General features: G+C 43.5%; 1 protein-coding gene across 1 annotated transcript in view; it reads right to left on the bottom strand.

Moving 5' to 3' along the window:
- Window positions 1-24,457, bottom strand: part of LOC126252404 (triokinase/FMN cyclase-like) — an 84,829-nt gene that overhangs the window by 14,206 nt on the left and 46,166 nt on the right. The window contains exon 2 of the mRNA XM_049953295.1: window positions 9,960-10,175. Within this exon, the coding sequence (XP_049809252.1) occupies window positions 9,960-10,175 (216 nt within the window). The remainder of the gene's footprint in view (window positions 1-9,959; window positions 10,176-24,457) is intronic.

Consider the following 24,457-nt stretch of genomic DNA (forward strand, 5'->3'; position numbering starts at 1 on the left):
AATATACTTCTTATTTCAATTTTCGAGACTTAGTTCTTCTCTCCGCTTTTTATATATTTTTTCAAACAGAGCCAAGTTTGACGGCAAAAACATAAAGTAAATTTCACTGATCGGACTACTGAAAAAATCTGAAATTGTTTTAGGTGACCTGTCTTCGGCGTCAAACAATTATTTTAACAGAAGAAGCCAAAGCTTAAGAATTATTTCAACTGCGGGAATTAATGAAAGCTATCTCGTTTTTGAGTGAGATAGAAGAATCTGATAATTGACTTCAACGTGTAAGCAGAACTCTTTCAGATTCTACGTCCTTACCGTGTATATTGAATGATAATTAAATACTTTCATGACGATTATTTCAATGTCGACAGCTGAGACTCCATCAGTGCTTGATGTAGTATTGTGGAGAGTATGGGCGGGGCATCCAATTCCTTCTATATTTTTTCCTATTTCTTCTTTAATTTGATGAAACACATTCCGCTGGCCGCGTCGATGAAGCCCTCCGAAGTTGGTCTCCACAAAAAGCGATTAACTTATCTAACGGAATCTGTAGTTGTCTTAAAGCGCCTAGACAGAACTTTGTAATTGTCTCCGATGTTTCTTTATTCAGCGAATCAAACTTCAACAGCTCCTGTTGCATTTCGTCGGTTTCAGTAAACTATTGAACAAGTAAAGGAAACATTTTTTCAGCGTTGTGGTACGATGTGTCGGTGCCTGTTCCTAAAATGAAACTTCTTGAGATTGTATTATCCATTCGGACACTGAGTGCGGTACGAGAATATTTTCAAAAATCTCTGAAGCTTTGTTTCTGGCTGTAGACTGTTTGCGGCGGCTTTGTAGTCAGGATACAGTGCGGCATTCAGTTTTATGCTACAGTCATGCGAGCTGAAGGACAACTGTATAAGCTGTTGTTGGTTCTGCAGTAACAACGAGTAATTCTTCCTAGGGATCTCCTTCAACAATGAAAGTAGGAATAGGCTTTGACGTCGGTGCTACAGCGAATCTATTTTTATTATTCTTCGTAAAAATGTGATGCCTCACTTCTGCCTTACCTCCGAGAGATGAAACAACCGAAAATCTCACACACCACCACCTGATCCGTACGTCCTTTCTTGACAAAAGACCACTCTTTTGTGTAATCATCCGGAAAGTGATATTTTCTCTTTTCATCCTTAGACATTTTCGTATGCTATGATAAGTTTATTAGATGGCAAACAGTCGACAACAACAGTTAAGTTACCGAAGTACCCGTCACTATATACTTCACGCCCTGTATATCCGCAGTAAAACATTTCAAACATTAATAACTTCCATTCGTTGTTCGTATTACGTTTAGAAAGAATTGTTTTATCAGTTTGCTATTCAAATGGGAACCGCTAATTTCTTCCGCGTGGCGCTGCTTAAATAGTCCCAGCCCCGTACTACTGGAGAAGCCTGGTACTTTCTCAAATGATGGCGCTTGATCTAGAAGGTGCTTGCATAGCTGATACAGGTTACGCAACATAGAACGCCGTATGTGAGACGACCTTCTCAACATAAACTTCTTGACATAAGTAAAACTAGCTGAGGCTGCATTTACATGTTGCGCTAACAGATGGCGTTACTTCAGTTCTTGATCCAAAATCGGGACACAATTGGATATTGTCGGGATGTCAGCACAAGAAGGTCCTTAACGATTACGGTCCCGATATATCGAGACAGTTTGCACCCCGGCCCTACACAATAAACACTCCTAACGTTACGCATAGGTGTCTTCGTGTAGTATGTAGGGCAAAACAAGCGCTTGGGACCCGGATAAGAAATTTTTTACTTAACTCCACCCCCCTTCCCCCGCCCTAAGCTAAAATATGGGTACGCCCATATGCTCAGGCTGTTCTTTTAATCATTTTGGAGCATATCTACAAAGAAAATGCTTGGCGTACAGGAACACATGTCTGGTTTCCATTAATACGACCTTCTCGCCGAATGGGTGAACGTGACAATGTGGCATATTGCCTCAAAATTAGGTATGACATCTTTCAAGACAAAGTGCACATATTTATCGTGGACGTTGGTGCTGCAGTGTTTAGGAGAACACAACGAGAACGATTAACAATATTGACTCAGCTTTAATCACACTAAATTTCAGTGCTGTCGATTATAGGAGCCACGTATTGTAGAAAAATCTCTATATATAAAAGGACGTGTCCTGATTACCTCATCATCGCCCAGTCCAAACCACTTAGGGTGTTGGTCTTATACTGTAGACGTCATTAAAGAAGGGTTTTTTTCGAAATTCCTCCCCTATGGGGGTGAAATAGTGGATGAAAAACATTTTTAAAAATAAATCATTATTAAAGAGCTACTAAAGCATCATCTATGAAAATTTATGTTTGACTTCTCGGTTCGAAACTTTTTTAAAAAAATAGGTGTTCCAGTGTTTCTGGAAATTTGACCCACAAGTGAGTGAAATACGGGATGTAAATTTTTATGAAAATATTTCATTATGAAAGCATTTGTGAAGCCAAATCTAAGAAAATTTGTATTTGGCTTGTCAGTTAGAAATAAAAATGTATGTGGTATAGGGTTTCTAGAAACCGAACACCTGAGGGGACAAAATAGGGGATGAAAATTTTTATCGTGATATTTCATTACAAAAGCTTTTGCAACTAAATCTTTAAATATTTGTATTTGGCTTTTCTCTTAGAAATAAAAAATACATGTTTGTTTTTTGGGAAATTCAGCACATTAGGGGGTGACCTAGTAGATGAAAATTTTTATGAAAATATTTCGTTATATTAAAGCACATTTGGAGCTAAATCTATTAAAAATGAAGCATCCAGAAGAAGGTGGTGGAAACGGAATGTAATCTGTCTTGTTATTTCAGTGATTAGAAAATCCAGCTAAATTTATAAAGAATTTGACAGTATGTGCCCTCTTGTCAGTACGAAGTTGCATCCCCTCTAGTCTGGATGCGTGCATGATTCGGTTGCGAAGGGTATCATCAAGCCGTTCTATCTTTTACAGAGGCAAACTAGCCCACAAGTGTAGCAACGATGCTTGATACCCCAGACACCGGCACTGGGACAGAGTTGACATCCGAACCGGTCCAGCACCTGTCCTATCACGTACCAATTTGGGGATCTCTCTGGCCAACGAAGTACCTCAGCATCACACAGACAGTTCATAGACACACTGCCATCTGTGAACGAGCATTGTCCTGTTGAAAAATGGCACGACGATACTGTCACATGAGAAGTTACACACGATGATGCAGGACGTCCGTGACGTACGGTTATGCCATCCGAGTTCCCTCAGGCACCACCAACCGCGACCAGAAGTCGTACTCGTTGGCTCTCCACGCCATAACACCAGGAGTAACACAGCTGTGCCTCTCCAAAAGATTAGAGGAATGGTACCTCACCCAGGCCACTGCCACGCTCGCCGACGGAGGTCATCCGGGGTAGAGCAGAATCGCGACTCATCACCCAACACAGTGCGACGCCATTCATCAGAAGTCCATTCTTCCTGGTCACGGCAGCCTACGAAGGGACGGTAATTCGCTAGCTCAGCTGCTGATACTCTCCAACCAATGGTATCGGGAGAGACGTGATGTTGCAGGGAGTACATTACCTGTTCCCGGATGACAGGCGCAGACTTGAGGGGTTGACAATGTGCTTAGTACACTATACAGAGATACTCCCTTGTGGTGGTCGGACGTGTTCTATCGAAACCTTGACGTTTCTACACAGTGCAGCTTCGGGTCAACGTGACATACGAATGCCCGACAAATCCGGATATTGCACGATTCGACCAGAGACCCACAATGAGGCCCCTAATAACGCTGTCTCATATGAGTACACACCTCCATATCCTTCACAGTGATCACTCAACGTCTAACTTGGTCACGTCGCTTATATACCTTACAAGAGTTGGTTACAACATTGAACAGCAGCAGCAGTAATGAACTCAGATGGCCGTTCTACGTGTCACAGAGAATAGCAACTCTAATCATTTACATATCCGCCGATAGTATTTACGTGTGCGAAGCTACATTGACATCCGACCATGTCCTCTGGTGCTTCAATTTGTCAGGCAGTATACTTATTGTCGTTTTCTATTAAACATATCTGCAAGTTTTTTACTGATTTGATGGGTGTAGTGTAAATCAGATCCTTTCGGTATGTAGCCACATATACTTTTCTCTGTCACGACAACGGTCCACTTGGGATAAGAAAGGAACTACAGAGTCAATTTGTCAACCGCATAGTATTGCGTGTAGGACCTTCTTTGTTTGTTTCCGGGTTTTTGGTATGAGTTCTCAATAGAGTGGTCAACAGTGTGCTACACAGATGACTCTGCACTCATTGAGAACCTGAAATTGATATCCTATATCGAAACTAACAGTACGATCATTTTATTAACAAATCAAAAGTTTCCCTGCTCATTCTCTAAAATAACATAGCCCGCATCTCGTGGTCGTGCGGTAGCGTTCTCACTTCCCACGCCCGGGTTCCCGGGTTCGATTCCCGGCGGGGTCAGGGATTTTCTCTGCCTCGTGATGGCTGGGTGTTGTGTGCTGTCCTCAGGTTAGTTAGGTTTAAGTAGTTCCAAGTTCTAGGAGACTTATGACCACAGCAGTTGAGTCCCATAGTGCTCAGAGCCATTTGAACCATTAAAATAACATATCTTTAGGGATACTTCTTCGATCCTTTAAACATCTTGAAAGCATCACATTCTTTCACTTTAGCACGCCAATAACTGTGTATCCACAACATCGTTTACGTTTACCAACATTAATTTGTCTGAAATCAGAACACTTTCATCATCCGAAGAAGACACAGTGCCACGTTAGTAGTGCCAAACCACTTCTACTGGCGCCGAGTTCTTCTACTGGCGCCAAGTTAAGCACATGCCACGCCACTGCCACGTGTCTATCACGGCACGCATCACTTCAAAAATGGCTCTGAGCACTATGCGACTTAACTTCTGAGGTCATCAGTCGCCTAGAACTTAGAACTAATTAAACCTAACTAACCTAAGGACATCACACACATCCATGCCCGAGGCAGGATTCGAACCTGCGACCGTAGCGGTCACGCGGTTCCAGACTGAAGCGCCTTTAACCGCACGGCCACACCGGCCGGCTACGCATCACTTCGCTTGTCATGCCACGACGGTGGATGTTTCCTCAGAGGAATAAAACCCAACTTGATTGCTTTTCACCCTGAACCATGCTTTATTGATTTGTGAAATCAATTCTACCGATACAGTCACTTTTTATTACAAGGGACGCTTAAAATGTTTCCGATCGAGGGCCGTACAATTCAGAATCTGTACGCTAATCAGGCAAAATTGCCGTGAAAAATCAGGCTATTATCCCACCAACGCACTAAGTTGAAGATAGGCGTTTGGTAAAACACCGTGTCTTGCTGCGTGAAGAAGTCTGCAACTGCCTGCTGCACATCCTCGTCCATCGGGAACTGTCGACACCTCAAAGCCTTTTCTAAGGGACCGAAGGCGTGATAATGGCATGGGAAGAGATCAGGACTATAGGGCGGGTGACTGAGTGTCTCCCACATGAGTTGGCGTAACTTCTGCGTTACGACACTTGCGATATGGGGACCTGCGTCATCATGAAGCAGCAACACCCCTTGTGGCTGTTAACCCCGGACGTTTCGCCTTAATCGCACGCCGTAATTTCTCCAACGCTGCGAAGTACCGTTCGCGGGTGAGAGATACCATGTTCCTTGCAAGCTGTAAGCAATAGGCCCTAATGCCGCGTGGAGTGGCCGCGCGGTTAGAGGCGCCGGAGGCTCGAGTCCTCCCTCGGGCATGGGTGTGTGTGTTGTTCTTAGCGTTATGTTAGTTTAAGTAGCGCGTAAGTCTCGGGACCGATGACCTCAGCAGTTTGGTCCATTAGGAATTCACACACATCTGAACATTTTAGGCCCTACTAATCAAAGAACAGCGGAGCATCGCCTTTCCAGGGAATGGCTGACTCTTGAACTTCTTAGGACGAAGGGATGATGGATGACAGCAACGCATCGTCGACGCTTTCACTCTGGTTGCCAGTGGTGGCACTTTTTCATCGCCTGTAACAATGGGCTCAAGTTTAGTGTTGCCTTTAACAATGAAATGCATCAGGTGCTTCAGTTAAATACCTACCCTGTTTGCTTTTTACGATATTGCAGTGCTTGCGTTATTCTGATTACGATGCAAGGCGCTGCGGCGACTACAGTCGTTATGAAATACATTAAATTAATTCGCAATTGCAAATTCATTTATTTGATTTCGCAATTGCGAATTCATTTATTTGATTTCGCAATTGCGAATTCATTTATTTGATTTCGCAATTGCGAATTCATTTGATTTCGGAATTGCGAATTCATTTATTTGATTTCGCAATTGTGAATTCATTTAGTCTATTTTTTAACGGCTATATACGCCACAGTGCCTTCCATCGTAATCAGAATACCACAAGCCCTGCAATATCGTATTTATCTGCCGATACCAGGCAAGACTTTGAAGTACAACGTCTGATCTGTACGGGAATATACATAATGGATGTACGAGACAGGTGGCAGACGCATGGTTGACGACATATGAAAGTTTGGGTCTGACCGTGAGTCCTGCACGGATAGCCAAATGGTAAGGCGACCGCTCGTGATAAGCGGGAAATCCGGGTTCGAGTCCCGGTTCGCTACAAACTCTCACTGTCGTCATTTCATTCTATATCTGGTGGTTGTCCTCATTCGCAATTGTGAATTCATTTAATGTTTGATTTTCCTTAGATATTCAACTCACGGGGTATCCACAGGCCTTACAGGAGACAAAGTGCTGCTGGATACTGTGTTGCACGCTACGAAATCTGATGCTGAGATGATTTGCTAGCGCAAGTACGGTTGTCCACCGGTCTGCCCTAATCATATCTTCAACCGGTCTCTTCTTGTTGCATATAATGGATGAGGCTGGCCTCCTGGGTCGACCTGCATCTTGTGTCGTATCGCTACCGGCGCGGAACTAGGCGCACCATTCCACAACCATGGTTTTCGACAGACGCGCTGCCATATGCACATTTGTCATTTGCTGAAGGATGTGTATCAATGTTTATCCTTCGGCAGCCAAAAAAGGAAGAACAGCATGTCTGTCGTGTTTGGACGCATTTGGTAATAACGTTGCCATAGTTCACATTTGCTACTTCATTGAGAAGTAGCGGCTCCGGTCTCGTAAACTGACATACGGCCGGGAGAGCGGTGTGCTGACCGTATGCCCCTCCACATCCGCATCCAGTGGGCAGTGACGCCTTTAGGTTGGTGATGACACCGCGGCCGGTCGATTGCGTTGGGCCTTCCAAGGATTGTTCGGATAGAGTTTGGTTTTTCATAGTTCACATTCCCTACTTTACTGCACGTATAACGAAAAGAAACGAACACAACACTATCCCTTACCTACATGAAGGGGCTTGTATACCCATTGGAGATGCACTGGGTTGCAGTTACGTTGCAGCAATGCCCTCAAATGGAAACTTTTTTTATCGCCCCTTATAATATTAGCCCGACGGATTTCGGTAGCATGCTGTCATAGTCAGGTGCATTACAGTTGAAGTATGATTATGTGTATTTGCTGTGTGCGCCAGTGAGGTTATCTATCGAAATACAATTCTGTACAGTAAGATACATTTATTTTAGATTGTGTATTAAGTGATTTGCATGTTTAGATCGTTCCGTTAATGTATTTATTACATTTTTGTTGGAAATTGTGATGTCTGACATACAGAGCGCAATAAGAAACACACCACAGCGTAACACCTTCACATTCAGATGTTTACATAATTCTGAAGACCCTTTACTGTTAAGATAAACTTATTTCAATTGCTAAGGATAATTACAAGAACTGCCGGCCGAAGTGGCCGTGCGGTTAAAGGCGCTGCAGTCTGGAACCGCAAGACTGCTACGGTCGCAGGTTCGAATCCTGCCTCGGGCATGGATATTTGTGATGTCCTTAGGTTAGTTAGGTTTAACTAGTTCTAAGTTCTAGGGGACTAATGACCTCAGAAGTTGAGTCCCATAGTGCTCAGAGCCATTTGAACCAATTACAAGAACTAGCTGGACTAACAGAAAAACGAGTGAGATGGTTCTACAGGAAACAGGAGAGAGGAAGAACTACTGAAAGTTATAGACCAAAGCAAAGCAAAACTTGTTGGACATTTAATCATACATTTTCGAAGGCAGGATCATAGGGTAGTAAACGAGGCGACGATCGAGAGCATACTGTTTAAAAAAATAAGATTAGTGAGATGGATTGTTTTTTCAAATGTGGTGGTGAAGAGGACTGGTGAAGAGAGAAAGCTGTGGCTGTAGAGACAAGGCTTAACCTTTTGAAAGCAGGGGAAGAAGATAGTAATATACATGAAGTCGAACCATTTTCTAACACAGTGTAATAGGTGTAAGTGCAGATATATATCTATTGGTGACTGAGGACGATGTACTAAGCAGCAATACATTAGTATTTACATCATTTGCAGACTAATAATTGTAGCCAGTACATGTTTTTTGGTTTGTGCAGCAACTGAAACATCATGATGCGCAGCAATGCTCTGAATTTGCTGTTCGGTTTCGGACACAGATTGAAGCTAATGACATGTGGCCAGGCAATATTTTATGTAGTTACCAGGACATTTTACACTAAAGTCTTACTGAACACGGACCTGCCGTATTTGAAGTACTGCCCAAGCATATGTGGCAAGAGAAAGCCATTAATGCTTATTTTCCTTGGGCAGCAGGTCAGGTGTTGGAGTGTACACATATGGACGCAAAATAGTTAGTCTACAGTGACAGGCGTAGTCCACTTAGCGGTGCAGTTACGACTATGCAGAAAACATTAGGTTGTAAGGTTTTTGGCGTGTTTTGGGATGACTGTTTCACGCGGAAAAAAAAAACATCACAGTGATTTGTGTACATTTAAGTACTACATACAAAAATATATGCACTTATATCCTGTACCGATGTATGTATGTCACGGTACATATTACATAATATGATTACTCGGTAAAGACAATTCTTCGTTAAACATATTTTTTCAATAACATATGCATTTAACATTGGAGATATTTTTAAAGAACTTAATAGTGTTACTCTCTAGCTTATAATTTAGTAACCTTTTACCAACCCGCCCGGTTAGCCGAGCGGTCTAATGCACGGCTTTCCGGACTGGGAAGGAGCGCCTGGTCCCCGGCAAGAATTCATCCGGCGGACTTGTGTCGAGGTCCGGTGAGCCGGCCAGTCTGTGGATGGTTTTTAGGTGGTTTTCCATGTGATTCAGCGAATGCGGTCTGGTTCCCCTTATTCCGCCTCAGCCACACGATGTCGGCGATTGCTGCGCGAACAAGTTCTCCACGTACGCGTACACCACAATTACTCAACCACGCAAACATAGGGGTTACACTCGTCTGTTGTCTGACGTTCCCTGGGGGTCCACCGGGGGCCGAACCGCACAATAACCCTGGGTTCGGTGTGGGGCGGCGGAGGGGTGAAGTGGACTGCGGTAGTCGTCGTGAGGTTGTGGACCACTGAGGCTGCGGCGGGGACGGAGCCTCTCCGTCGTTTCTAGGTGCCCGCTTCACATACGACACAATACAATCTGTTACCTTGTACTGTACCATGAATGATGTTTTCTAATTCTTCGTGTAAGTCGATTTGGTGTCCCTTGTCGACTTTATTAGTAAACTGCAACTGAAGTGATAGAAATTATTTCTTAAATCTACAATACAATCGCAGTCCTCAAAACAGTCCACACGACATGGATAAATTTAAGTCACACTTTATTGCTTTACAGACGCCTCAGAAGAGCATCCGCCCGACTTCGAAGCAGGCTCTGAGCCAGAGGGCGACGGCGTGCGCCCCGGGGTCGGGCACCACGGCCGTGCCGGTGTCGGTCCTCTGGTCCGCCGTGGCCGCCGCCGCCCGCTCTGCGGCCGCCACCACTGAGGCCAGCCGGTCCACCCAGTCGGGCGTGGCGCCGTGGGACGCCACGAGCTGCTGCCGCCACTCTACTACCGCCGCCGACAGCGGGTCCAGGAAGGTGCCGTCTCCGACCGTTGACATACAAATGCGGAACATTGCGTCTGTACCAAATTCCAAGGCCTCCAACCATTTAGTCTCACAAACAGTCACTGGTCCTCCATCTTCGTCGAAGACCTGCCCGAAAGTTCACAGATTTTAGCATAACATATTCCACAGCGAGAGTTCGTTGAAAATTTGAGACTGTTATAGCACCAAGTGTATACCGGGCGATTATAATTAGAGCGCCGCTATTCACAGAGATCCAGTGTGGCTGTATTATCGTTTGGGAACGAAACTTGGTAGATATTCTAATGCGTTAATGCACGACTGATTTATACTGGAAAAAGTCAGTTCCAATTTTGGCCACCAGGTGCAAATCTGGCGCGGTGTATGCAAGAAAGATATACAGGGTGGAGAATAATTGCGTCACGAAATTTTAATCCTCGATAGCTGATGCCAAAATGTTGTGTAGGACGACAAAGCACCACTTTTAAACTACGGAGACTTGGCGCTACGCTCTCCGATTGGCCGTGGGATTGACCTGTTGCCGTTCGTCGGTTGACGGGCAGCGCTATGGTTGCCGGTTCACTCATACAAACGTCCCTCGCCCCGTTGCTTCCCCCACGTGCTACACACACTTGTCGAACAGGTATTGCTGTTTGTCTCCACCTCACGTCAGTTTCGCTTCGGAGCACACACGTCACCTGTGACTTAGTTATACAGTAAGCGCGGCGGCACAGTATTCGCTTGAAGAACGAGATTTGGCCATTGTTTATGGACTAACCGACGGTAATGCGCGTGAAGTTCGACGGTTGTATGAGGAATGGTATTCAGCAATACGCCATTCACACCCGCAAACGTTTACAGCAATTCACCGACGACTTGGCGGGATATCATGGTGATGCTGGAAGATCTCGAGCACGACTGGATGCTGCATTTGAAGAGACTGTTCTCGAGCACTTCGAGGAAGCACCTACAACAAGTACTCGATCGATTGGGCACGACATGGGTGTCATTCATCGGCTAGTCTGGGAGGTTTTGAGAGATGACAGCCAGCATCCATTTACTTTCCACCCTGTCCAAGAACTAAATCCTGAAGCGGAGTATGAATACAGCGTTTTGCCGGTCGTTTCTGCGACGTGTAGCACGAGATCCCTACTTCCCCGTCATTGCATTGTTCACCGACGAGTGCACCTTCCCTCGGGATAGCCTTTACAACACTCTAAACGTTCATTGCTGGGCAAGGGGAAATCTTCACGTCACGAACGTCCATAGAGAAAGATTTTCGCTCAACATTTGGGCAGGCATTGTGGGTGACCATCTCATTGGACCGGTCCGTCTACCTCTTCGAGCTATTGGGGCAAATTACCTTCACTTTTTGCAAAAAACTCTAAACGGCCTGCTGCAAGATGTTCCCCTGGACATACAGCTATGCATGTGGTTGCAGCATGATGGGGCGCCTACACATAACAGTCGTGCTGCGGGCGGATATTTAAATGAATTCTTCGACTGCCGGGTAATTGGCTGAGGTGCTCGTTGGATATGGCCCCCATGATCACCAGACTTCACGTTACTGGACTTTTTCCTGTGCGAATTATTCAAGGTTCTAGATCACCCACCCGGACGTTTACCACCTAGAAATGAAGAGGAATTAATGGATCGCATTCAACATGCCGCCATCCACATCAGGGCAATGCCAGGAACCTTTGAAAGAATTCGACAAAACACCGTTCGACGTTGCCAAGCTTCTGTCGCGTCAGGGGGGTCGGCTGTTCGAGCACCTAGTTTAAGCAAACAATGTCCTAGCTGCAAAAAAGGTCCTTTTCATGGACGACATAATTTGTAAAAGGCTTTCTGTACGCGAACTAATAGCGTTGATGGGTTTGTTCCCGGTACGTCTTATTATGAGACTACAATTGATGTGTCAGGACCCCGGCGGATTCGCCCCCCATGCCCCAAGAGTGGAAGGCTGTCGCGCTACCACCGAGCGTGCCGGCCGCTTTGGATACACCGCAATCTCCGGCAGGCAAAGCAATCGTGGTCATGCGTTGTCCAGAGCATCCGGCAACAAGGTAATCCCGCTGCGAATCAGTTCAAAAACTGTGCGTTTTCGACCTACACATCAGTAATTTTGGTTCCTACTGGCATCAGCTATCCAGGGTTAAAATTTCGTGACAGAGTTTTTCTCCAAGCTGTTTAGAACTATTTCCACTTGTAAGGGGTTAGGAACGGGACGTGGGCAATAAAGGTCAAATAAATGAGAAAGACATATTGATTCTACACTCCTGGAAATTGAAATAAGAACACCGTGAATTCATTGTCCCAGGAAGGGGAAACTTTATTGACACATTCCTGGGGTCAGATACATCACATGATCACACTGACAGAACCACAGGCACATAGACACAGGCAACAGAGAATGCACAATGTCGGCACTAGTACAGTGTATATCCACCTTTCGCAGCAATGCAGGCTGCTATTCTCCCATGGAGACGATCGTAGAGATGCTGGATGTAGTCCTGTGGAACGGCTTGCCATGCCATTTCCACCTGGCGCCTCAGTTGGACCAGCGTTCGTGCTGGACGTGCAGACCGCGTGAGACGACGCTTCATACAGTCCCAAACATGCTCAATGGGGGACAGATCCGGAGATCTTGCTGGCCAGGGTAGTTGACTTACACCTTCTAGAGCACGTTGGGTGGCACGGGATACATGCGGACGTGCATTGTCCTGTTGGAACAGCAAGTTCCCTTGCCCGTCTAGGAACGGTAGAACGATGGGTTCGATGACGGTTTGGATGTACCGTGCACTATTCAGTGTCCCCTCGACGATCACCAGTGGTGTACGGCCAGTGTAGGAGATCGCTCCCCACACCATGATGCCGGGTGTTGGCCCTGTGTGCCTCGGTCGTATGCAGTCCTGATTGTGGCGCTCACCTGCACGGCGCCAAACACGCATACGACCATCATTGGCACCAAGGCAGAAGCGACTCTCATCGCTGAAGACGACACGTCTCCATTTGTCCCTCCATTCACGCCTGTCGCGACACCACTGGAGGCGGGCTGCACGATGTTGGGGCGTGAGCGGAAGACGGCCTAACGGTGTGCGGGACCGTAGCCCAGCTTCATGGAGACGGTTGCGAATGGTCCTCGCCGATACCCCAGGAGCAACAGTGTCCCTAATTTGCTGGGAAGTGGCGGTGCGGTCCCCTACGGCACTGCGTAGGATCCTACGGTCTTGGCGTGCATCCGTGCGTCGCTGCGGTCCAGTCCCAGGTCGACGGGCACGTGCACCTTCCGCCGACCACTGGCGACAACATCGATGTACTGTGGAGACCTCACGCCCCACGTGTTGAGCAATTCGGCGGTACGTCCACCCGGCCTCCCGCATGCCCACTATACGCCCTCGCTCAAAGTCCGTCAACTGCACATACGGTTCACGTCCACGCTGTCGCGGCATGCTACCAGTGTTAAAGACTGCGATGGAGCTCCGTATGCCACGGCAAACTGGCTGACACTGACGGCGGCGGTGCACAAATGCTGCGCAGCTAGCGCCATTCGACGGCCAACACCGCGGTTCCTGGTGTGTCCGCTGTGCCGTGCGTGTGATCATTGCTTGTACAGCCCTCTCGCAGTGTCCGGAGCAAGTATGGTGGGTCTGACACACCGGTGTCAATGTGTTCTTTTTTCCATTTCCAGGAGTGTATTATTAACTGCCTCCTTCACAATTTGTTCAGTATGAGTACTGGAGACGTCAACGAGACGCTGCATACATAAAACGCTGTGATCAACACTTGCTCTCATTACTTACGGTGGAATCTGAGCAACGTGTTCCTGAATAATGGCCTTCAGATCAGAGGAGACCGAACGTGTCCCTGGTAAACGACTTCTTTTATATGGCCCCAGAGCCAAAAGTCACGTGAATTCAGATTAAGTGATCTTACAGGTCATGCATCTGGAAAACCTCTGGAGATACGTTTGTGGAAGTTTGTGCTTGTGAATACACGCTAGACAGTCTCAAACAGCGAGTGCAATGGCTCTTCATGTGTACGTAGTTTTACACTACCCCCAATTCGAAAGTTCCGTGTATTCACTGCACACTGTAGCGTAAAATATGCTTTGTCACTCTATAGAATATTGCCTCGCCACATGTCATCAACTTCGATCAGTGCCAGGAACCGAAGAGCAAATTCAGAACGTTGCTGTGGATCATATTTCAGTTGCTGCAGCATCTGGATCTTGTACGGGCACCAGTGTAGAACAGACCGAATACGTTCCGTACTGTTGACCATGGGACGGACAAATCTCGTGGCACTGCGCGGGCACTAGCACTACCTGGCCACATACTGTATGGTCAGTTACAGCAACAGCAGCATCTTCAATAACTTCCACAGGGATAGGACGCCTTCCACTTCCAGGTGCCACGCCAAGCTCACTCATGTTTTAGAATTTTATTATTACCTTCTTGAAGCCAGTTAATAACATTGAGCCTCTCCTCAGACGTTTCACTCGGCGATACTCTCTCAAAGCAGCTCTGTAATTGCTGTAGTTCACATAAAACAGTCTCACTAACAGCGCAAGGTCTCTCTTCTTGATTGCCACGCTGTTGACTCACATTATGGCTTCTAAAATGACAGTGTGGGTGTCATGCGATCATACAAACGGTGTACAGTGCCAAATTTCACATGGTGTCCACAATTGGAACTAGTTTGTTTTCCAGCGTAAATCGGTTCCACATTAAGACATTAGAATATCTACAAAGTTTCGCTACCATATGATAATTAAAGCCAACACTGGACTTCCGTGAGTAGCTACACTTTAATTATAATCACCCAGTACTTCCAGAAGGGAGCTGGAGAGGCGTGAAAGTGGGGGCATTTACCCCTTCTGGAATCTGGGACATAGGCTATTTATTCTTTATAGAAACCTCACACGTTTCCAAATATTATTGTGATGTTATTAATACCAAATTTTTCATTGACGAATGTAATGTGAAACACGGTGAACTTTAGCAAACACTTCATAACCTGCGTTTGTTTGCTTATCAGGCTATTCACGGTAAATGATACTGGTACCGTTCCCTTGACACGGTGTCGATTTCACCACTGTTTTGCAGTCATAAAGGATGCGAACCTTTAAAGAACATTGCCGACAAAGAGTTTCCAAATCTTCCTCTGCCACCTCTTCGTATGGTCCTTACCGAGCTTCAGAAAAGGACCGTCCCTACACTGAGCAAAAGCAGAAGTGGGTGCAGTATACCTGCATCCCAATCTGATGGTATCTTACATTCACCTCTCCTGGGTTACGTGTTACCCAAACAACCCAAAAAATAGGTTTCCAAGCAGATTTTGTTTAACTTATAATATGCAAATCATCAATAAGTAATAGAAGCCTTGGAAATAACAAACTAAATCCGTTAAATGACACGTTTTATTCACAACAGAGAGTCATACATGGCGTCAAGGTTTAATAAGTGATTTTTAAGGATTTCTCTGTTTATTCAGTTTGATGCGTATTGGAGATACGTTTTATGGTTATTTTTGTAGGTAATCAATGGTTTTTTTTTAAAGAGATATGATTTTTTTCTTTTTCAGAGTCTTAATTTTCAGTATAAACCCAGCATTGTTGGCTTGTTGAAATTGTATTTTTTTTTTTTTTACTCAGTGTCCGTGTAATTAAAATGCTTCCGTCCTCTCACACATTAAGGGTATCATTTTATTGTGAATATTTGCTAAAGGAGTCTTTTTATCGGGTTACATTATGATGTACGTTCATTGAAATATGTTAAACTTCATGATGTTCAAAGTGCATAACTATATTTGTTTATATACTGTACGCAGCTTTTCAGTGGACTGAGCACATCTTAAGACAGCAACTATTTGCTCGTAACTGGTAATGTGAAAGTTATTTGCATACCCAAGCGATCGTGAGGTAATGAATTATTATAGAAGCACTAACAAAGGACGCATGCTTCCAATTGACAATGCGTCAGTTAAAAAAAAAAAAAAAAAAAAAAAAAAAAAAAAAAGATTTTAACGTGAGGTTGTAGTTACAGATCATCAAATGATAAAGGTGGCATTTATATTCTTATTAATAATGTCAAACGATGGGCTTTGCATACGTGCTTACTTTTAAGATATCAGAGTAATCTACCTTCGGGGTAACATTGAGCCTCTAATTCTCAGAGATACAATGAGTTTTGCATATCTGATGTCAAATGGAAATCTTGCGGCATGACATGCCCCTTACCTTGGACAACTAGCATTCCTGGAAGACAGGATACTGCGGAGACATGGCTTATCCATAGCTTGGGGGATGTTTGCAGAAGAAATTTTTTCTATGCAGCGGAGTGTGCACTGATTGGAAACTTCCTGGAGTTTAAACTGTGTGCCGTGCCGGGACTCAAACCGGTGACCTTTGCGTTTCACAGGCAAGCACTTTACCAGCTGAGCTACCCAAGGGCGACTCACGATCCACCCTCACAGCCAGGACGTCCCCTACATTCCAAATTTCACGAGGTCTCGCTCCGGCTCACACTTTTAATCTGACGCGAAGTTTCAAACCTGCGCCCCGCCCACGCAGTGTGAAAATTCGTTCTGGGAATAAAGATTTAGCTTCTTACTGAAATAAAAAAGCTAATCCGTACAACAGCAACTAAAACCTATAGCAAGTTCTCAAAGACCGCTCCTCTCACTGCATTCACTGCAACGTAATGGACCGACCAGAACTGACGAATGGATTCAGAATCATTTGGCACCATTGCTTGCACACAGATATGTAATTTCTGATCCATCAGTTCTCATCATACTGTACTCCTCGAACTTTAGAGTTCGCAGGCTTGTTGACAGGCTCTTATCTCTAAATTTCTCCCAACAATCCAACACTTCCTCGTCATATTGTGCCGTGCAAACAACTGTTTTAGACTGTTACTTTTTAGTCTTAAATGAAGTAAAAATCGCTGAAGTTCAAACAATGTGCCAAAATTGCTTAAACAGTTTATTTGTTTTTAACTAAAAAACGCCTTCTCTGGCTGCACTGTATTTTATTCTCCCAGACGCGTTTCGCCGTTACTCATTTTAAGGCGTCATCAGTGGGCTCTTTAATGATACAGTCATGACACACTTTTGTTTCGATATGTATTATTTGTAGATTGAAAAACAGTTCACTTCTCGCTTTTTATGTAAATAAGTGATTACTTACAGTTTTTCCCGTTCTTAGTTGGCATCCGTGTTTCTCCTCATTTCTTCACCTGCTGGAGGTCGCACTACCGCTCTATTTACGAAAATAACCATGTTTTTAAGTATCGAATATTTTTCTGACCACTTCTCTTTTTTTGCCCTTGTCGTTGTAATGCACTATCAGTATTCTGTCACTAATATAGACATTTGATCGACAACTGTAACTTCAAGTCGTAAGTACTTTGAGTTCAATGTGTGTCTCATCCTGTTTGGTTTGTTAACGTCTAGAAGTCACAGTTTTCTATCAAATGTCTACATTAGTGACGGAATACTGATATTGCATTACAACAACAAGGGGAAACAAAATTAAAAGTGCGAAGAAAAATGTTCGAAACCTAAAAACGTACCTATTTTCGTAAACAGAGCGGTAGTGCGACCTCCAGCAGGTGAAGAGAACGGGGGAAACACAGATACCAACTAAGAACGGGAAGAACTGTAAGTAATCACTTATTTACATAAAAAGCGAGAAGTGAACTGTTTTATAATCTACGAATAATACATATTAAAACAAAAGTGTATCGTACCTATATCATTATACCAGGCTTGTCCAGAAAGTAAGTTTCTATCGGTCGCGAAATGGAAACCACTGGGAAAATCCGGTAAAGCTTTGCACTGATGTGTTGGGCAGTGTCTCTAGTTCGCCCATCGATCGTGTCGCGTTGCTCTTTTCAGTTTTGAGTGAACAGTGAGCACGTAAAGATGCGTAGGGAATAGCGTCTCCCGCCAAGTACGAGGGCCTGGTCAGAGATTTCGCCTTTGTCATGCAGCCCACATAACACAACTGTCGAGCAGTTCCTTCTTCATGCTAATTCTCGGCAGCACACTGCAGGGGCAATGAAGCCGCTCCTGCAGCGTTTCCGACGAGAAGTGTTTGATCACCCACTACACAGTCCTGAGTCTCATCTCTGCTCACAAGAGCGCTGGCTATGAAAACAAAATTTTTCCACAGACAACGAGCTGCAGACCAGTGCAGATAACTGGTCGAAAGCAAAGGCGGCTGCTTTCTATGACGAGGATATTGGAAAATTGATACAACACTACGACAAAACTCGAAATTGGAGCAGCATCTATGTAGAGAAGTAAGTGGAAGCTGTACCTAACTGTTGCAAATAAAACGTTTCTGGTTTTCACTGTGGTTTCCATTTCACAACCAATCGGAACTTACTTTCTAGACAAGAGAGAATAAAATGCAGTGGGGCAACAAATATTTCTGTGCTTGCTGCGGTGGATAGCCACGCAAACAAACTCGTGCCTAACAACTTTTTGTCAAGAACTTTGGTCACCTCTCGGTGGTTTGAACGACTCAGTCCCTCGTACTATCTACAGCGAAAAATCTCTTTTAATTAGGATGATGCTTGTTGTGAATCATTCGTTCGGTTTTTCGAGTTACGCAAACGCATGTCTGCAATTTCGGGTAAAGAAACATTGCCCCTTTTTTATACCAGTAATTAACTGTAAATGTTGGTAAACTCCACATTGGATATACGATTATGTATTACGTTTAATGACAGTATCAAGAATTGCAATAAGGAAGGAAAGTGTTTGTTATGAAACAGTTTTAAAAACACGTGTCTCACAGGAAACATTAGTTTAGTTTCTTTTTATCCGAAAATTCTTGGTTTGGGATCCTCCACAGTCTCTATAATTTCGGCCGTTAAGCTCTGCGACATTCTGTATACTCGTACATTAAGGAAGGTACTATTGACAAGACCGAGTGTGGAGCCAGCCATTATTGTAAATGACATCAGTCTGGTAACGTAGGAAACAGCAGCGTTCGTAGTGGTACGTCCCGTTGCTTCTAGCTGATGCAGTCTCAAAAAAGCCAAGGCGTGACTATAGCCAACAGCAGCAGTTGCGACGACTAAGTCCTGTAAACGACATCAGGAAACGACGACGAAGCCCAAGGCCTCTACGATCGCTTGAGACAATAAAGGAAAGGGAGGTGGATACAAGCCTATCTAAGAAGAACGAGGAGAAAAGTGTCGCGCTCTGATCCGTCGCCATGCTGTCTGGAGGCAGCAAAATATTACTGGACCCAATATTGTGGTTGATCTGGTACTGAACATACAGAGAAACTTTAGTGCGCTTAAAACTACCCGATGTTAAGGTGCGTCATTTGGCGCTGCTGTGTTGCGACATCGGCTAGCACGGTTAGAGGCGATATGCAAACACTGCGGATCACTTCGCAAATGTTGAAATGGTATTCATGTAACACGGAGCAATGTTGGTAGCTGCTGCCATCAGATACGGCGGGAACTCGAGATGCTTTGTCCACAGCTGATTTTAAAAGACTAATGACTGAATTGCGGCAGACAACTCGTTTTGTAATCCTGAATCTACTCTCGCGTTCTAACCTGACCACAACCTCATGATGTTCAATGTATCCGAGAAAACGGCTGTCAGTAACCTGCGGCAGAACTATTAATCACGCTCGCTTTACCCTCGGCGATTAAATCTGACCTGTACGATCAAACTCGAGGCAACAAAAATTCAATTTCAGCGCTAAAAGCGAGCTGTAATTTCTCGCTTTTGTAGCAAAGCTGACGCGATACCGACCGATGAGCGGTCGTGGGTGGAACTCATTTACAGGTTACAGGCGACACAAGCAGATTCCAAACGAAAGTATAATGATAGGTAGAAAAGAGAGAACAAATAAAAAGCTCTATACGCTGTTGAAAATGAGGCGACAAAGGCTTAAAAATAAAAAAAAAATTGTGTTGCAACCAATTAATTGAAGTTAATGATAAAGAAAATAATTTTCATGAAGATTTTGTCATCCAACAGGATCGCAACCCACGACCATATGTACCACTGCGCTATGGAATGCCTTCTTATTACATTGTTATATTGATTCATTTCTACAACTAGATGCAATGATCATTTGCTTTTATTTGGTTTCAAGCCATGCCGTATGAAGTTTATTTACCGTAAGCCGATCTCTGTGATGATAATATTTCAATATGTGAAGCAGAATCGAATTTGGGTGGAAGGTTGGCAGCCCTGCATCCAAGCGGACGCGCGTGTACGAAGCTCTCACTAGGTTGAGCGATTAATATTGAAATTAGAGCTAATTTAGTTAATATTACATTTTAGACTAGTGCATTTACTTCTTATCTAATCTACCTATTAAAGGTTTCGCTTTTCTAAACGCAATAACATCGAAAAGGAAGTATTTCTTAAAGGCCACCAGTCGCGAATTTGTTTACATACTTAGGCGTAAATTTCGTACGAGCGTAGATTTTTGTTCTTGACTAGACTTAGCGCTTCAAAGTTAAATTAATTCGTGTCTCTCATCCAGAATTTGTGTGGTTAATTAAAAGTTGCTGAAGCAAGATTATAAGTTTGTTTACATTAGTGTTTAGTTACGTATTAGTACAGGTTACGAAACTATTGTGTTGTTGAAGTTATTTTCTGCTTTTGTGTTACGTTTTACTATCAAACCATGTGTGACAAGTGCGGTGGTTGCCGCAGAAATTTGAAAGAGGGGGTGTTCTGTATAGACTGTAGGTTGTGGTTTCATTGGGGCGAGTGCAGCGAAGAGGATACGAGGGTAGATAATGAGGTTCTTCCATGGCAGTGTAGGTTATGTAGAAACGACAGAAAAATCGCGGAACAGCAGGAAAAGATTTGTGCCCTTAAGGCTGAATTAGAAATCGCGAATTTGGAATTATGTAAGCTAAGGGAGGAAAAGGACTCTGGCCGCTGGGAAAAGGTAGCAAGCAGAGGGCGAAAAAGGGAAACAGTTGATAAAACTTCTGAAATTCAGTTAGCAAACCGGTTTGGCTTGCTATGTGAAGTAGTGGAGGAAGGGCCTCATTCAGATGTAGTTGAATGTAGGTTGAAGCAGAATACTAGCTTAAATAAAAAAGACAGGTCGGGATGAAACCAGAATAGAAAAAGAAAGATTCTGCTTATAGGTAGCAGTCATGGGAGGGGTGTGGGCCAACAGCTTCAGGAGAAATTAGGGACTGAGTACCAGGTCACAAGTTTTGTGAAACCAAGCGCTAGCCTTAACCAGGTTACAGAAAACATAGGTCAGGAAGGAAGATTAGGTAATTACAGTTGGGGGAGCAGGAAACAGCCTGGCTATGAATCCAAGATATAGTATTAGGAGTGACCTGGATAAAATAGGAGCAGAAACTGGGCACACGAATGTGGGGTTTGTGGAGGTCTTTCAGCGCCATGATCAGCCTTGGCTAAACACTGCTGTAAGGCGCGTTAACACTAAGCTGAACGGGATGCTCCAGACACCGGCAAAGTCTCACATGAGTGTTGTTCCAGTTGATGCAATTGGTAGGTGGGGTTACACTACACATGGCCTGCACCTTAATAGGAAGGGGAAAGATAAGTTAGCTTGTCTATTAGCAGATACTGTAAGGGGGGCCACAGTCACACAAGGGGGTGATCCCTGTGGTTATTGGGACCAGGCAGACAGGTTTTTTAGGTTAAAGTCAAATTCCAGACAGACAACAACCAAGGAAAATAGAAGAAAAGAAACTTCATGCACAGCAAATAGGGATAAAGCTAAGGGTGGTATCAACTTACTTCACCAAAATATCAAGGGAATAAAAAATAAAGTAGATGAGCTGATCATGTTTTAGATAATCTCAAAAATAAGAATGAGATTGATATACTTTGTCTGTCTGAGCACCATGTAACTGTGGGGATGGAAACTGTCAGTATAAATGGGTATAATTTAGCATCTTACACTTTTAGATCTGGTATGGATAAAGGAGGAGTTGCCATTTTCATAAAACAAGGGTATAAATACAGAACTGTTGAAGTAACCAAATTTTGTGTTGATCAGCACTTTGAGATTTGTGCATGTGAACTTCAGCTAGATAATGTTTTGTTGATATTAGCAACAGTGTTCAGGTCTCCACTAGGAGATTCGGAGCTATTCATAAAAAAGGTTGACTCCATATTATTCTGCCTGTCAGAGAAAAAGAAGAAGTTATTAATCTGTGGTGATTTCAATGTTAACTTTCTAAGATATTCTGATAGGAAAAGTGAACTAGAAGTGTTGTTAACAACATATAACTTAGAATCAGTGATCAATTTCCCTACACGTATAGCTCAGGACAGTAGTACTCTAATAGATAATGTATTTCTACAGCTAGAGGATGGAGAACAAACGCATGCTTTCCCTGTGGTTAATGGATTATCTGACCATGATGCTGATTAACTTACAAAACCTAACAGGCTGTACACTTCAGAAACCATTAAGTAAAAGTGTGAGGGTGCTCAACCCACTATCTAAAGATCACTTCAGAGAAAGTTTAGGACATGTAAACTGGGAAGATGTATATAATGAGCCAAATGCTAATCAGAATAATTGCCAATTTTGAAGATGTAGAAATTAGTAAGCTAACATACTTTGCATACTTCCACTCTCTTATGTCATACGGAATAATATTCTGGGGCAACTCAACACTTAGGCAAAAGGTATTCACTGCTCAAAACAAAGTAGTTAGAATAATGTGTGGGGTTCATAGTCGCACATCTTGTAGGCATCTGTTTAAAAGGTTAGGAATTCTTACAACTGCTTCACAGTACATTTACTCAGTAATGAAATTTTTTCTCAACAACCCTGACCAGCTTAAAATCAACAGCGACATTCATGTTTACAATACCAGTAAAAAGAAAGACCTACACTATTCTTTACTTAACCTATCTTTGGCACAGAAAGGGGTAAAATATGCTGCTATAAAACTTTTTGATAAATTACCAGATGAAATAAAATGTCTGAAAAACAGCAGTAATAGTTTAAAAAAAATTGAAATCGTACCTACTTGACAACTCCTTCTGTACCATAGATGAATTCTTGAATATGAGTAAATAAATCTGGAGATATAATAAATGCATTTCGTGCCATTTAAAGGAATGGGATAGATAACAGAAATATTTAGGTATAACACTATAATCTAAACAAAAAAACTTGTTTCCTGTGCGCATTTCTCGTGCATTTCACACATTCCACATCACAACGGTTTTTCCGTGTTATTGATCAATGGAACACGTAAATAACTAACTAACGAATCCAGTTGTCTATGGTTAGTCGCGTTTACGAAATGTGTGTTATTTCGTTGCCATCGTTTTCTGTGCATTGTTTTGGGTGTTATTCATGTGTGTTGAAATGCGAATTCGGGGTCCAAACACAACAAGAAAAAAGAGGCAGACAAGGAATTGGAAGTGAACTGACCGTTTGGTGCGGCAGTTTCGCAACGCGGACAGTTCGGGCGGGACGTTGAACGCTCTAATTAGGCGAAAGCACCGCCAGCACTTGAACTGCCGACTATCAAGTGCTTCTGATCAGACTATAGATACATTCCAACAACAGCAAAGTGTGTGTGTGTGTGTGTGTGTGTGTGTGTGTGTGTGTGTGTGTGTGTGTATGTGTGTGTGTATGTACATTTTAGACTACAGATAAGAGAAACAGTGAGGCTAAACAAGACAATAAGCTACCTACCTGTTCTCTGTGGGTCACTGACCTTAACATTTTTCAGAAGCAAGAGTAGTAGAGGTATTAGTGTTAGTGTCAGTAACGTAAGTTTCAGTAGTAATCGTTACTGTAGAAAATCAAGATAGCAGAGGCAGTAACGACACCTTTTTCTACTTGCAATACTTGTCTTGAATGTTATTGTAGTAGCAGCATACGCTGTCGTGACAGAACTAATAGCAATAGGTGACAAACATAATTGTGAAATTAGCCAAATAGTTCAAAACAATGAAATATAGGGCTCTTTCACTGTCTTAGTAAAGGAACATGTGACTGAGAGAAGAAAATAAATACCACAGGGCAGCCGAATCTTGAATAGCGGATAGGCAGTCACTAAATGTTAAATCGATGGCAGTAGAAAAAAAAGAGAATATGAAAAAATGGTGTGATAGCCACTGTTAATCTAGTTCAATATTCAGAATAAAAAATTATCATAAATATTCATATAAATTTAATTTTATGTCTACCCTTCGCCCCATTGTTGTCTTGAAGAAAGTGGACTACAGTAAAGTACGAGGGACATTCGACATTCTAAGAGACAAACTGATGCAGAAAAAAAGTAGTGTGTGTTTAAAAAATGGAGGTTTTATTACTTCCCAACACAATTCCTATCAATATTAATACAATTGCCCCAATGATGACCTAGTTTTTTTTATGTTGTTGTTGTGGTCTTCAGTCCTGA

Source organism: Schistocerca nitens, chromosome 4, assembly GCF_023898315.1.
Source record: "Schistocerca nitens isolate TAMUIC-IGC-003100 chromosome 4, iqSchNite1.1, whole genome shotgun sequence".
Classification (NCBI taxonomy): Eukaryota; Metazoa; Arthropoda; class Insecta; order Orthoptera; family Acrididae; genus Schistocerca; species Schistocerca nitens.